The 16,110-nt window shown below is 52.3% G+C and overlaps 1 protein-coding gene across 4 annotated transcripts in view; it reads left to right on the forward strand.

Moving 5' to 3' along the window:
* Znf362 (zinc finger protein 362) overlaps window positions 1-16,110 on the forward strand; it is a 36,445-nt gene that overhangs the window by 5,467 nt on the left and 14,868 nt on the right. For 2 of the 4 annotated variants that reach the window (XM_078025872.1, XM_078025873.1), the window contains exons 2-5: window positions 6,577-6,702; window positions 11,712-11,775; window positions 11,949-12,195; window positions 15,658-15,991. In XM_078025872.1, coding sequence (XP_077881998.1) covers window positions 6,665-6,702; window positions 11,712-11,775; window positions 11,949-12,195; window positions 15,658-15,991 — 683 coding nt within the window. In that variant the 5' untranslated portion in view covers window positions 6,577-6,664. Of the gene's footprint in view, window positions 1-5,469; window positions 6,121-6,576; window positions 6,703-11,711; window positions 11,776-11,948; window positions 12,196-15,657; window positions 15,992-16,110 lie in introns of those variants that run through there. The other 2 variants (XM_040288334.2, XM_078025874.1) reach the window with 2 other exon arrangements.

The raw sequence follows: 16,110 nt of genomic DNA on the forward strand, positions 1-16,110 counted from the left end.
TTGAGTGACAGGAATGGGTTGAGGGATAGGATGGTGGGGATGGCTCTTGAACTCAGGGTCAGAGCTGGATTTTGGAGACTAGGTAGGATTTGGGGAGGTGGCTGGTTAGTGTCTTTGGTGGAAAAAGTGTGACAGGTGAGGGATTGGCTCTGGGGCCTAAGAAATCCTCTATCTTATTTCTGCCCCATCTGTGGCCACCAGGATGTCCTTGGGGCCTCCCCACCATTTAGGTCCTTTTCTGAATGTTGTGAAAGGGCTTCAGCCTCCTTGAGGGGATAGTCTAGCTGGCCAGTTCTAGGATTCCTGGCTAGGGTGGACACATCCCCTGACACATTCAAACATACACGTTCCTACATATTCACACAATTACTATTCCACTACCACTCCTGGCCCTAGCCCCTGCCCCATCTTTGCTAATTTGGAGTGCTCCCCTGCCGTTTCAGAAACAGTACCTTGGTGCATGCACCATATAGGGACATGTACGTACACCCTGCCACCCGAAGGGTTGCACATCTGTGTACACTGTGCACACCCTCCCAGGAAACTGAATGCAGCCAGGGCCTGCTCAGCCGTATGTCCTCGAACACTTGTGGTCCTCAGCCTGTGCATTTACACAGAGCTCTCCTCACCCAGGCTTGCCTGTTCACACGTGTTGTACACTTAGGCACATCTTGCACACATGCTCATTTACACCAGTGAGAATGTAGCCCTGCATTCTAGGCCTTGCACTTATGCCTGTGCCCTATTCTTGCCTGGATCTGCTTGAAGGAGCAGGCAGCTCTTTGCCATCCATCCAGCAGTATTTATTGAGCATTTACTGTGTCCCAGGCCTGTGGCAGATGCTGGGGGTAGAGGGAAAGAAAAGTGACATGGTACCTGCCTGGACCCTCTCTCTCTTTCTTGGATGCCTGGTGCTGCGTGTCCTCTGGTCCCCAGCCATCCTGAGCCCTGCTTGACCTGCCCCACAGGCTACCTGCCAGGCAGGGGGATGAGGAGCACTGAGATACAGTATGGGGAGGGGCTTATGATCACCTGCCAGGGGTTCGCTTCCCAGGAACCCTGGCACCTGTCTAAAAGGATCCTGGGGACAAGGCCCAGCTGCAGTCTTGTTTTGAATTGGTTGCAGAGCTGGATGGCCTCCAGCTGTCAACAGAGCAGCCCTGGGGTCCCAGGTAGTGGAATCTTCTGCAGGTCTTCCTAGTGTAGGAAAAGGCTCCCTTAAGCCTTGGGGAACTTACCAAGGACAGTTAATGCTCACATCTCCCGAGTCCCTCCTGCACACCAAGTTCCATTCTACGGCTTTAACCTATTGAGGTGTGTAGTCCTCTCAGTAACCCTGTGGGGACACCACTGCCATCCCAGTTAACAGATGAGAACTGAGACTCAGGGCCTTTGTAATGATCCCAAGGAGCCAAGCCCTGTTATTGGGTCCCAGAATCCATACTGTTAACCCCTGGGCTGCCACATTGCCCCTTTGGGCGTCCAGGGGCCCAGGGTACAACTTCGTTGGGCCCCTCAGCCCCTGGAAGAGGGAATGAGGAGGGGGCTTGGAGGGCTCCACTCCCTTGACTCTCACCAGCACTTGGCTTTGGGGAGGTTAGGACCACCCTAGGCCTCATTTTGGACCCCAAACAAGGAAGAGATTATCATGGAAGGCAAGAGGGAGGAGCCTTAGGTGGGGACTGGGGGGTGAGAAAGGCCCAGGCAGCCTGGGCGTCCTGGGTACATGCTTTACATAAGGGACACCCTGCGCCACTGAGGGTGTTCTGGGCCTCTTTCTGAATATGTGCTGTATCTTGAGATGTTCACAGCATCTACTGCATGAGGTCATCAGGAGCCCCAATGAGAAATGCTCTGGAGGCATCTAAGGGCACCCGGCAGGGAAGAAGTACTTAGTTTCTATCATCATCATCCTCGGCCTGTGGGCATGGGAGCGGGGTCCCCAGCGGGCCTGTGTTCATAGTTTGCAGAACATTCTCTCGGCCCTGTGTGGGCCTTGTCCCTAGGTGAGGGCACCAAGGCTCCCAGAAAAGGTCCACTGCCTGGGGCGTCTGTGGGTGACCGGAGGTGGGGTCCCAGAGGGTGAAGGGATCGGGCAGCACAGACCGCAGCCCCTTCCCACTAGAATCAGCTCTGCATCGCCACGAAGACAGCCCTGCCCAGCCTTGGCACTGAGGAGACCCAGCCGAACTGGATCCAGCACCCTCAGGAGCCCTGCTCCTCACAGGGGGTTCCCGGGAGCGAGTTTCCGAGGCTGGCCTGGCCAGGGTCTTGGGGATAGGGTGGGGTGCAGCAGAGGTGCTCTAGGCTGCAGGGAGTGGAGGTGGGTGGAGGCCAGGGGGTCCATGGGAGGTGGATTTGGAGCTGTAAGGGTCTCCAGGAGCTGGGAAAGCGGGACACCTCAACTTCTCCTTCCTAGATGGCCTCCTGCTCATCCACTCCAGGCCATCCTCTGGCCCTGTCAGGACCCGTCCCTTGAAACCCTTGACCACGCCCTCCCCACTCAGTCTTCAGGGACCCATGGAAAGCTCCCTGTTCTCGCTGATTCTCTTGGGTGCTCCTTGAGCACACGGTGGTCTCCCATGGCCCTCATGGCCTGTGCTTGGCTCTAGGCTGCAGCAGTGGCCCTGTCCTTGGGTCACCACTGATGGGGAGACAGGAATATTTAGGGTGTGAGAGGTTGGGCTAGAGAGAATGCAAGGGGCACAGGAATGTAAATCGGGGCCACCCAGTTCCTGTTGGGGGAAGGTCAGAAAGTGACCTCTAAGTTGAGGCCTGAAGGAAGAGCCAGCCAAGCTGTGGGGCCCAGAGGAAGTATGGTGACTGCCACCTAGACCCAGGCCCAAGCCCCTCCTCAGAGCTCACAGCGGACGGGGGCCTGGACAGACATCCAGGCCATTCATAAGAATGGGTGACATCTGAGCTCAGAATTGGTGACAGGGGTCTAGGGGGATAGTTTGGCCTCAGGTCAGTATAGGATAAGGCACGATGCACAAGAGCAGCTTGTTGGAGGACCTGCCAGTGGCATACCTTGTGGGAGAATGTTGCCAGCAGGACCTTCCTGGCAAAAACCTTGAGTGTCTGGCTGCAGCTTTAGACTGGACCCCCAAAGCATGGGAACCCGAGAGGGATTTTCAGTGGGAGAGCGAGTAACCTGGGCAGGCTAGGCTGTCCCTTGGCCTGTCCTCGTTTGAGCCTCTGGGTGAGATGGGATGGGAGCCCCTTCCTGACGGCTCGCCTGTTGGGGTCGAGGTAAGCCTGGGCTTTACTGTGGGACTTGAAGCAAGTTGCTGCTCCTCTCAGAACCCCAATCTCCTGGGTCAGTTTGCAGGACTCCGGGCCGGAGTCCTTTCTGGGGCTATGGGCTGGCCCCAGAGTTTTTGTTTTGTTAAAGTTTGCTGAAGCTTTGCTTGTATTAAAAAGTATTTCTTTAAAAAGTCTCATAGTGCTGGGCATGGTGATGCATTCCTGTAATCCCAGCAACTCGGGAGGCTGAGGCAGGAGGATCCAAGTTTGAGACCATCCTCAACAAGTTAGCAAGACCATCTCAAAAAAAAAACAACAAGGTCTAGGGAGGTAGCTCAATGGTAGAGTGCCCTGAGCTCAGACTCTAATACTGGAGGAAAAAAAAAAGTCACATAGCCACTGTGTAGAAAAACCGTAATATAGAGAAATGAAATAAATCAACCCTACCCCCATCTCTGCCCCACTCCAGGATTCAAAAACTACCACATTAGCATTTAGATGTTTTATAACCTAATTCTTTCAGTTTTTATAAAGATGTCATTGCTTTATTTATAGATATAAAATTTTTCAATCTTCTCCATGAATAATTTTTTTGTGTTTTTCTAAATAACTGCAGTATTTTCTAATTCTTCTTGTTAATGGATCCAGTGTCGGGGTGGAGATCCTAGGCTCAGAACCCAGTGGCCTGGATTCAAATTCTACACTCAATGCCGGACCCTGGGCGAGTCACCTAATCTCTCTGTGCCTCAGTTCCTGATAGGTCTATGTGAATGTTGAAGGGGTCCGGAGGATGCCAGTAGCACTGGCTCTTGCTAATGACTGTCGACTACGATGCTGAGCCACACGATTAACAGACCCATCCCCCTATTGCTTAAAAGTTTGGCTGTTCCAGATTTTTGCTGCTGTGAAACCACAGAAGCAAACAGCTTTGTCTTTCTTTGGGTTATTTTCTGAAGATGGATGCCCGAGAATGGGATCACTAGGCCAAGAAGTCTGAACCTTTTTAGAGCTCTTGACATGTGATGGCCAGATTGTTTTCAGAAATGATTATTCCAGTTTACACTCTCACGGATAATACATGGAAGTGCCAATTTCACCATACCCTCGCTGGCATTGGGTATTATCATTTTCTTGTTTCCTTTTGCTCTTTTGACAGGTGAAGCTCATTTAATTTTCACTGCCAGGGAAGCAGAAGCATTTGCTGTGTTTATGAGCTGTTAACCTCTGTTTCAGGTCTGCTAGGCTTTACGGAGACTTGTAGCCCTTCCTCGGATCAATTAGGAAGAGATGCTTAAATACAGGAAATAGAGAACAGTGCCATGCAGGGGATGGCATAATGGGTAGTGGGGACTCAGAGGAGGTAGAGGGGCTTTCTTATAGCCAGGCCCTGACCTTCCAGCTCCCTCACCCAAGCATGCATGCCTTCAGACCCTTACCAGACACCACGTGGCGTTTAAAAGGTCAACACTCAGCCGTGATGCTTCTCTGATGCACTTGAGTCCAGCAGCAGAGAAAATACACTGAGCGGAGTGAGTGAGGATCTGGTGATGGAGGCGCAAGGTACAGGGAACAGAGCCCAGGGTGGAGATGGAGCAGCCCCTGTGGGCTTCCAGGAGGAAGTGGCCTGTAAACTGGGGCTCCCAGGAAAAGTTGGGATGAACCAGGGAAATGGGGAGAGCAGAAGGTATCAGGGGGGAGGGCACAGCCTGCTTGGAGTTGAGGAAACAAGAAGAAAAGTGGAGTTCCAGGGGACAAGGAGATGGTCTGGGCCATGTACAAAGGGGAATGACAGGCCACAGAGGTCAGCAGGAGCTGGCTATGTAAGATCCAAAGAACCCTTAGACTGGAGGGAAGTAGGGAGCCATGGGAGGCTCAGTAGGGCAGCCCATGACTGCAGTGGGAGATGGAATGGAAGATGAGGGTGCAAGTGGTCTCTTAGCAACAGCTGAGGCCAGAGCTGGGGGGGGGGGGGCTGGACCTGAACAGGGGAGGGGTGACTTCCTGTTTCCTCCGACCTGTAGACTCCTAAGCAGGCTCACAGTGCTCAAAGCATGTCACTTCTTTCAGGTAGCCCTTCCAGTCACCTACTTTCCACGCAGGTCCTATATGCTTCGGGGGTGGGGGCTGTGGGGGACTTGGCGCAAGTCCTACATGCTTGGGGGGGTGGAGGGTGGAGGGTGGGGGCTGTGGGGGGCTTGGCGCTGGCGCCCCTGACCTTCCCCTGCTCCGCCTCCTTCATGCCTCCAGACCCTGCATCTGCTGCCCCCCTCGGGCTACCAACCACTTTCTTTCATTTTTTTTAAAGAATAAATTTATTGTTTTCATTATAAAAGTAACTGAATGACATTACTGAGAATTGGGAAACCAGAGAAACAAAGACAAAAACCCAAAGCGGCGGGCGCCTCCCCGCCTGCCTACCCCCTCCTCTGGGCGTGGCTCCCTGCAGCTTGCTTTTTCTGACGCAGGTTTTTATTTTTGCCTCCTGGTAATCATAGTGTCCGGACACTTTTGGGTCCTGCGCTCTCGCGTTTGCTTTGTTGGGAGCAAGTTCCCCTGTGGCCTGGGAGCCCTGGGCAGGCTGCATTTTTTAATGTCTGGGGCTGGGGTGGGGGGGCACGCGTTGCTCAAGAGCTCCCCCTGCTCCACCGTGGGCGAGGCTCCTCAGCCCCAGCCTGGCCGCCGGCCTCTGTGTGTCCTGCTGTCTGGGTCTGAACCTTCCCACACTGCAGGGCCTGGCACCTGGTGTTTCCCTCCCTCAGTCCCCCCTCCCTAGCCCTTTTGTGGAGTTTCCCGGTTGACCTCAGAAGCCACCCTCCTGGGAAAGGGTGTCAGACAGACCTGCTTTCAAATCCAGACTCAGCTCTGGAACCTCAGGCAAGTTGCTGAACCTCTCTGGACCTCACTTTCTTCATCTGTCCAATGGGTTCACTGAAACAGTAAAGTAATGGCTATCATTATTCCACCACAGTTCCCAGCGCATTTTAAGTGACCACCTGGGGTCCAGTTGTGGCACAGCTGAGTGAGCACCAGCCCCGCCTGTGACAGGCTCCGCAGACTGGTGGGGAAACAGGACTACGTTTGGGTGGGATGGGCCCTGTAGGGCTAGACCAGATTTGGGTGAAATCTTAACTCCCTCACTTTATTAGCTGTGTGACTTTGGGAAAATGGGTTGACTTCTCAGAGCTGCAGTTTCTTTTTCTATTAAGTGCACATCTCAGAATCATTGGGAGGATTCAGTGGCCTGAATCATACTCAGGACACCCAGGTATTGAAATCGATAGTAGCTGCCATTTTATTATGATGATTGTTATTGTTATTCCCATATACAAGGTGCTGTTGGGAACACAGAGGAAGTGACTGACTGGGGGTTCAGGGAAAGCTCCGTAGAAGAGGGAACACTTGAGCTGGGTCTTGAAGGATGAGTAGAAGTTCACCAAGTGGGAAAGGACACTCTAGGTAAGGAGCCTGATTTCAGGCTGCATCTGTCATTGAGGGGTTTGTTCTTTGGGGGATTAAGGCATTGTGTTCATCCTCATGTCCTGAGCCCCCCTCACAGCTGCCCTGGGGGAGGTGTGTGCTCCCCCCCTCTGCAGCAGCCTCCTGTGTCCTGGTGGCTGTGGCTTCCTGCTCATGGCAGTTGCTGTGTCCCTGTGGGTCCATGCTGTGTCTGTCCTGTGTGTCTGGTCTGGTGCTGTCTGTCTGCATGTTGCTGTGACCATGTTTGACCACATCGGTATCCAGCGCTCTCCCAGGCCACTCTGGGGAGCAGCCTGCTTCCTTGGCCTCCAGCTCTAACCAGGCCTCTTCCGCCCAGGGGCTGCCCCTGCCTCCCACCTCCCTTCTCCAGGGCCTCCTAACGGACTCTCTGGCTGCCAGCCTCTTCTGCACACAGCAGGCCGAGGGGTCTTCCTGTCCCATCACCCACTGCTTGGAGTCTCCACTCCAGGCCTCCTGGGCCTGTCCCCGCCCTGCCCATCTCCCAGTGAGCACTCCCCATACACCTTCCCTGCAGGCCTCTGCTGAACTGTCGCTTCTGCTGGAATGTCCCCACGTTGTCTTTGCCTGGCTAACTCCCGCTCACCCTTTAAGACCCAAGGCAGGCCTCACCTCCCCAGGGGAGTCTTCCCTCCCTTCTCCAGGCTGGGTCACCCCAGGCTCCAGGCTGCTAATCCCTCACTTGGGGACAGGGGCAAGTGACCCTCCCCTCAGATCACACAGCTGGTGAGTTGGAGCCAAGATTTGAATCTGAGCATTTGGGCTCCAAACAAAGCAGGCTGTTCCCTGGTCCCAGAGGAGGTGCTAGCGACGGGACTGGTGCATAGGAACGGGGTTTTAAGGAGATCCTGGCAATGAACTCCTCAGGACTCCCGACCACTCCTGGTGGTGGTCTGGGGTGGGTGGGGATGGAGAACAAGAGCTGTGGTCACTGAGCGTCTGTGGCAGGAGCATCTGGGCAGATGGTGATGTCCTGCTGAAGGTAGGGTAACTAGAGGAGGAGCATGCCTCGGAGGAAGGCCAAGTGCACTGCAGGCCTGCTGAGGCCGAGGGAGGGAGCACTGCACGGTGGCAGAGCTCATGGTGGTGGCAGCAGCTCTTCCTTACTGAAGCCACCGGTCACCTGTGTGCCCTTCCATGTAGCGTAGGCAGGCAGGGCTCCACTCAGGTTCCCCAGCAGTGGCCCGTGGCTTAGCTTGGTATTTGGCATGGGTAGCTGGACAGTGGCTGGAGGGCCAGCAGCCACCAGGAGCAGCTCCCAGGCAGGCCATTCATCACCCATCCAACTTTTCACCTTTCAGAACAAGAGAAACAAAATGATGGCTGGCGAGCCCGTGCTGTGGCTGGGCTTCCAGGATGCCGTCCCTGTTTCTGTCTGGTGCTTCAAGCCCCTCCCAGTTTGCCTGTCCTTCCCAAGTGCCAGTGTATGGCCACTGTCCATCTGGGCATGGCCGCTCAATCCTAGCTGCCTGCCTGCTCTACCTCCCCACCCCGGCCCCTGCCAGGCACCCAGGCTCTCCCTGACCCTGGCAGTCCCCTGTGCCCAGATGCTCCCTGAAGCCTCCGCACCACTGACATCTGGCTCGTCCTCATGTTCAGCGTGGCCTTTGAGGCCCTGCTGGCTGGCACGTGCATCCCTCCCACCTCCTCATTTTCCTGCTCTTTGGGGCCCACTGCCCAAGCCTGTTGTGTGCCGCCACCTCCATGCTCTGCTCGAGCTGCTGCCTCTGCCAGGAATGCCCTCTGCCTCATCCATCTGCCCCGAGCACACAGCTGGCCGCACCTGTCTCCTGCTTCACACCCCCCACAAGACAAGGCCGTAGTAGCTTAGCCTGGCTCTGTCTACCTTCCTCCTTCTTCACCTCTTGCCAGGTCCCAGGGTGGCATAGGGACCTCAAAGGCTTGTTGGGCACTCACTGTGCACCTAGCAGTGGTTCAGGAAATGCTCTGTCCCTGCCTCCCTGCATCTGGCACATAGGAAGTGGACGCCAGAGCCAGGGTCGTTGACTAAATCATTATAGTACCTAGCTCCCCAGCCAGACGGGTGCGGATGAACCAGGTAGGGGCTGCACAGATCAAAGTGACCCGGGGCAGACCCCTTCCCTCTGTGGGCCTGGATTCCCAGTAGGGTAAGCAGTGGTCCCTGGTGGACTACAAGCTGATGAGTAGCAGCTCTGGACCTTAGGCAAGCTCCCTAACATTGACACTGAACTGAAGGGAGGAGGGGTAGGTGGCTCCCCCAGAACTGTCTGAGGAGCAGCCTGGTACAGTGGGTAGTGTCCTGGGCCAAGGATGGAATGAGGTAGGGCAGCCTCTCTCACCCCATTTTGCAGATGAGGAAAATTGAGGCTTAGAGGGCCGACCCCCAACATCGCAGCACTGCTGCCATCTCCGTGACCCAGAGCAAGCAACCTCCCTACTGATTCCCTGGTGTGTTACTCTGTGGAAAGGGGGCAAACACCCTTCCCTGGTTTCCATCCTCCTGGGGTTCTGGAAGTTATGACAGTGGGTACAGAAGGGCTTGACAAATTGTGCACAGCTAGAGGATTGTGTGGGATTGTCTTCAGTGATTCTGATTAACATTCCTTCATTTACTCATTCTGCTGTGCACCTCACATTATTGATAACCTCTGGGCCTGAATGCTGGAGATACCCAGACAAACCAGACAGTTCCCAGGCTCCCCTGTCCCCCCATCTCACTGTCTCCCTTAGCCCTATCTTTGCTCACCCATAGGGTCACAGCCATGCTATCCTGAGGGAGGGTACATCCACAAGCCTAGTCAGGATGCTTTGTCCTTTCCCTAAACAGCTAAGGGACAGAGGCACTGGACATTGAATCAGGTAGATTGGAGTGGGAGTCTCAGCTTTATGTGCTTACTTGCTGTGTGACTTTGAGAAAGTCACTTCTCTGTTGCAAAATTGGGATGATGAGTATCTGTCAGTGTGCTTGCATAAGGTAGGCTTTTGAGGACCTGCAGCCTCCTCTCTGCTATTACTTTGAGATTTTTCTGGGGAAGGAGAAGCCCCAGGGATTTGCAGTCCCCAGGATTTGGAACTCCAGGCAGGAAGTATTTCTTGTGTTGGGCTGTAAGGAGTGGGTAGGGTTTGGATGGGCAGAGGGAAGGGCATTGTGTGAGTGGCAGGAGCGGGAGGCTGATAGAGGGCAGGAGCTGCCTCAGACTCCCATGCTGGCCAGGCTCAGACCAAACCAGCTCTAGGCTGGAAGTGAGGGACAAAGATTTTTGCATGTAGGTATTGAGTTATTTACATGTGAGTACTCACTCTACCAAGGACTAGGGTTTGCAATACAAATTCCCCAAAGGAATCAGCTTGAGAAAATCTGATCTCTAGTTTGACCCTGGCATCACAGCCCTGTGGTTGTGGACAGGTCGCTTCCTTCCCCTTTCTCCAAGCCTCAAGTTTCTTAACTATAAAATGGAAATAAATCAGGTGCGGGGTCGTATGTCTATAATCCCACTGACTTGAGCGAGGCAAGAGGATCAGAAGTTGGAGGCCAGCCTCAGCAACTTAGCAAAACCCTGTCTCAAAATTAAAAAAAAAGAAAGAAAGAAAGAAAAAAGGCTAGGGATGTAGCTTAGGGGTAGAGTGCTTGCCTGGCATGTTATAAGACTCTGAGTTCAATCCCCAGTACTTGAGGGGGAGGGAGCATTATAACTCTAGTGCTGCTTTTCAAATAAAGATCATAAGAGATAATTTATATGAAAGTTCTTTCTTAAAATGTTCAGATTAGGGGATAGGGTTGTGGCTCAGTGGCAGAGCACTTGCCTAGCATGCTTGAGGCCCTGGGTTTGATCCTCTGCACCATATAAAAATAAACAAATAAAATAAAGGTATTGTGTTCATCCACAACTAAAAAGAAATATTTTAAAAAATGTTCAGATTAGTTCATGTCCTTATTGAGTGTTTTATCCTGAACTCTATGCTTATAATTCCAATAGGGACTTCTCAAGCTCATGGGACCTGAAAAAGAGGTTGAAGGCTCTTTAATTTGGCCTTCCCTCTCAAAATAAAGAATTTTATTTAAGCAACAATACCAGGTAGCTAAATAATTTCTGTAAGAAAATTAAGAGAACTTGATAGGGAGCAAGTCTTAATGTGATATGTCTGTGCAGCAGGGTCCCTGTAAGTCACTTCTTGACTTACTCTAGGGTCACAGAAGACTCAGGCCCTCCGGAGGACTGAGATAGCACTGAGGGCTCACCCTTCCTACAGCCCTGGTTGAAAAGGCCTTCTAACCACACAGGCCTGCCATGGAACTTGCCAGAGTGAGGGCCAGCAATCAGACTGTCACACACTTTGCCTAAAGAGCCCCAGACTCCCTTAGCCTCAGGCCTCCAATCCCTCCTTAGGTAGAGCATCCTGATGCACATCTTGTAAGTCAAATGTGTCCACCAACTCCTGTTTCTAGATAGCTTTCCAGAAGTACTATTTCTTTGTCAAAGGACAGTAATCATTTGGATCTCTAAGTCATTCTGCCAAACTGCCCTCCAGAAAAGCTGTATCTGGTGACCCCAGTTTGTCCCCTGAAGAGGAGGCCTTTATTCAAAGGAGCAATGGACAGAAGGGCAGGGATAGGGGATGGACAATTGCTTCTGCTTTGTGGCCATTTACAAAGTTGCTGTGGGACACCCCAATTTATCTCTGGATGGGGGGAGGGGCCTTTTGTGTGGAATCCATGGGGTTGGTTCTGCAGCTTAGGAACCTATTGGGGAATGGAGATTTGTTGGGGTCTGGGGGTGGTGTCCTGGGCGTGCTCTGGTCTGGATGTGACCTTTGCCCTCTGGGGCCCACTGAGGGAGATACTAAATTCCAGTGTTATGAGCCTGAAGATGTGGTTTCCCTGGGCCCCATGGAAGGCCTGCTCTTCTGGGTGCCAAGGGAAGGATTCCAGACACTGGCTCCGACTGGAGTGTGCATAGCTCCTTGTGACTGTCGCTCTCTCCCCGCAGGATGGCCGAACCTCGATTTAACAACCCCTACTTCTGGCCCCCTCCTCCCACCATGCCTAGCCAGGTAAGACCGACATCGTCCCTCCAGTTGCACCCGGCGTTGCAGCCGCTTCACTTTGCCTGGGTTTGGTCTGTGCCCTGCGGGAGAGGGGCTCCCGATTCACAGGGGGACGGGGTCCAGGGAAGGGGCAGGGTGCGGCCCAAGCCCCCTCAGCAGGTCTCCTCTGTCGCTCATAGCTGGACAACCTGGTCCTAATTAATAAAATCAAGGAGCAGCTGATGGCGGAGAAGATCCGGCCACCTCACCTGCCGCCCACGTCGGCCTCGTCACAGCAGCCGCTGTTAGTGCCACCCGCGCCCGCTGAAAGCAGCCAAGCTGTCATGTCGCTGCCCAAGCTGCAGCAGGTGCCCGGGCTGCACCCGCAGGCCGTGCCGCAGCCAGACGTGGCGCTGCACGCGCGGCCAGCCACCAGCACGGTCACAGGTGGGCAGCCTGCGGTAGGCTGGGAACGGGGCGGGCCTTTGGTGGGCGGTCCTTGGCGGGGAGTGGGCGGGGCCTGGGTGGGCGGAGACTCTGGTTGGGAGTGGGCGGGGAAAGGGCGGATCCTGGGAAATGAGATGGAGGCTGGTGAGGCCTGGGCAGATAATTGGTCAGCTGAGCGGGCAGGTCTGTGTCGGCTTGGAGAGGGCGCATAGGTGAGAACAGGATGGGCGGGGTTGGGGGCTGGGAAGCTGAGGAGTTAGGGAGAGAAGCTTGAGGTGGCTGTGGGAGGGGGGAGGACTAGCCATAGCCATCAGACGTCCTCTGACCCTGTACTAGGAGGACTCTCTTCTTCCAGTGGACAGGAGGAAGGCTGGGGCTTGCCAGGGAAGCCAAATCAACCTAGAGAACCTTGAGACTAAAGAGAAGAAACTTGATCAGATTGGGGGGACAAGAGACTTTCTTGGTGGAGCCACATTGCAAGGTTGACGGCAAATGAGGGAAATGGAGCGGAAGGAATGTGTGTAGAAAGCAAGAGAAGGCTGTCTGTGTGGGTTGAGGAGGACCAGGAGATGGTGATAATGATGAAGGGGTCAATGGCAGCTTACTCCCGATAGCTTCTGCATTTACTGATAATCATTTTATTACCCACCTCAGCCTGTGCATTGGACAGATGCTGTTAGTATTGGCTTGAACAATGGACTGTTTTTGATTTACAAAAACAGTAATTTCATGTGCTTCACCCTAATGTCTCCATTCAACAGTTTAGCAAACCAAGCTTTCATGGCTAGGAAGAGGCATGGCAGGCAGTGTGTTCCAGGGTCCGAGTCTTCTCAAAAGAAGTAGGCATCGGATAAGGAAGGCTCAGCAGCTTGGACTTTAGCCTGGTAGTGGGGAGCCACAGAAAGGTTTTATGTAGGGGAGGGGGTTGCTCAGCTTTGGGTTTAAAAGCTGAGTCTGGCTGCTGCGGTGATGTAAAGACTGGGTTGTTGGGGACAAACATGGAAGTAGGGAGACCTTCAGGAGGGCGGTGATGTGAACCAGGCAATGGTAGTGGATATGGAGAGAAGTGGGCAGATGTGAGGAGATTGAGAAAGAAGAGTGGGCAGGGCCTGGTGCTTTCCAGGATGTAGGGGGTGAGCACAGGGAGGACGGGCTGGAGACGACTCCTGTTCTGTGGCTGGGATGGAATCCACAGAGGAAGAGGTTTATGAAAGAGCAGAGCTCAGTCTTAGCCTGTGGCAGAGGTGGCAGGGGACACTCAGGGTAGGTGTCTAAGGGTTGGAGCCCTCTGATACCCTACTTAGAGCTTGGACAGGCTTTTCCAGGAGGCCATGCTAGCTAGGTCTTTCTTCTTCCTCTGGCTCACCCTCTACCCCCAGCCAGGTGTCTCTGCCTCTCTCCCTGCCTCCCTCCCTGCCTCAGAGATGCCCAGAAATTGCAAGGCTGGTGGGCCTCCCCAGGCTGCAGCTGCACTCTGCACATCTTCTGTTATTATGATTTTATTAAATTTATTTTTTCATTATAAAAGCAATATTAAAAAAGCAATATAAGCATATTAAGGGAATTTTGGGAAAAAAAAAAGAGAAACTAAGAAAAAAAGTCGCTCATAATCTCCAGCTCCTAACCCTGCAGCTTAAAGAGCCTTTTGGTCCATTTCCTTCCTTTCCCATATTTTTTTTTTTAATATGTGTGTGTGTTTTGCTGAGCTTGTGGTAGGACTGGAGCCATGATTTAACTTGCCCTTCTATCATCAACATGCTTATTGCACTTTTATTGTAAAGATAGTAACAGTCATTATAGAAAATTTAGAAATTGCAGACAAACTGAAAGGAGAAAAAATTAGGCTTAGTCCTATAATTGTTAGAGTTTTTGTACATTTTCCCTAAATTTTATTTCCTTTAATCATAGATGTGAAAAGTGGATGAATTCACCAGGTACAAGAACCAGGGAATACAAAAACTGACAGGGAAAGCTTGCAATTCTCCTATTACAAAAAATTCTCCTCCTTCCCTGGAGAGGACACTAGTGTGCCTCTTCTCAGATCTGTTGCGAGTGTTCACACATGCACACATTGTCCGTGTATACCTATGTATTTTGAGTCTGTGTGTCTTAAAATAGATGCATTCACAATGTCTGTGACTTGCATTTTTTTTTTTTTAACCTGGCAGCACATTTTGGCAGTTCCTCTCTGTCGCTGCATTCCATTTATCCTGTTTCGTGGCTGTGCATGAAGTTCTCCATCATCAGGAGGCCCCACATCTGTTTACACAGCCCCTGCTGACCAACGGGTTATGCCCAATTTTGTTTAATCACAGTTTTGTATGAGAGGCCCATGTACGCAGATCTTTGTGTTCATGTGCAAATATTTTTTATGGTAGGTTTCCAGAAGTCGAGTTAATTTACTTGATTGAAAGTTGTGTACATTTACAATTTTCATGGCTGTGGCCAAACTGCCCTCCATGAAGACTGCAGAAATGTGCACTCCTGGGGTACTGTGTGTGATACCAGGCATACCTCTTGCCAGCTCTGGATGTTTTCTTTCTCAATGCAAAGATTTTTGTGTTCTGAACCACATAACAGATGCCATTTTCATGTTTTTGTCTACTAAACTTGATATTGTAAATCTAGTCCTCTCATATTTTCTTTTCTTTTTTTGGTACTGGGGCTTGAACTTAGAGACAGTTTATCACTGCTACATCCCCAGGCCTTTTTTATTTTTTATTTTGAGACAGGGTCTTGGTTCTGAGGATCTCACTAAGTTACTGAGGCTGGCCTCAGACTCAGGATCCTCCTGCCTCAGCTTCCTGAGTTACTGGGATTACAGATGTATGACAACCACCATGCCTGATCTAGGCCTCTCGTTTTTTAAAGAGAACTTTTATTATAGAAGTTTTTAAAAAAATTTATTGTCAAAGAATTAGAAAGTACAGGTTAACCAATCACTTCTATTATTCACATCACATTTTGGTCCTTCTACTTATTTTTTTCTGTGCACACACATGCAGGTTTTAAAAATGAACATAATGGCAAGTTCAGTAGATGAGATTGATCACTGTGTACTGAACACTTTCCAAATAATGTTGCATATTTCAGTTGTCTCTAAATGTTTCTGTTATAAATAACACAGTAATGAACATCTTGAACCCAGCACCTCACACATTGCAAGCATTCTACCACTGAGCTATAGACCCCTCGGCCTCTAAGGTTCTAACTCAGTTTAGACTTAAGGTGTCTAAGGTATTTGTTCTCTCTCTCTCTCTCTCTCTCTCTCTCTCTCTCTCTCTCTCTCTCTCTCTCTCTCTCTCTCTCTCATTTAGTTCCCCCTGGGTAATAATTTATGAATGGGAAGAGGGAAATCACAGAGGCAGTGCGACCTGCCAAAGTCACACATCTGGACAGTTGGGGCTGAGGGGACCTCTGCAGCTCCCCTCATCCCTACCCCCAACCTGTGTATCTTTGCAGGTCTGGGGCTCTCCTCCCGGACCCCGACTGTGAGCACATCTGAGTCGAGCACCGGCACCGGCACCGGCACGGGTACCAGCACCCCGTCCACACCCACCACCACCAGCCAGAGCCGCCTCATCGCCTCGTCCCCCACCCTCATCTCAGGGATCACCAGCCCCCCCCTCCTGGACTCCATCAAGACAATCCAGGGCCACGGCCTACTAGGCCCCCCCAAATCTGAACGTGGCCGCAAAAAGATCAAGGCGGAGAACCCGGGGGGTCCACCTGTCCTTGTTGTCCCCTACCCCATCCTGGCCTCCGGCGAGACTGCCAAGGAAGGCAAGACGTACAGGTGGGGATCTTGGTGTGACAGGACCAAGAGATCTCAGGGCAGGAACTCATGCTGAGGGCTGGGAAAAGGGGACCTGGGGCTGAGGGTGGGGCTAGGGTCCAGAGGTTGTGGTCTCCTGT

This window comes from Ictidomys tridecemlineatus, chromosome 11 (assembly GCF_052094955.1).
Source record: "Ictidomys tridecemlineatus isolate mIctTri1 chromosome 11, mIctTri1.hap1, whole genome shotgun sequence".
Taxonomy (NCBI): Eukaryota; Metazoa; Chordata; class Mammalia; order Rodentia; family Sciuridae; genus Ictidomys; species Ictidomys tridecemlineatus.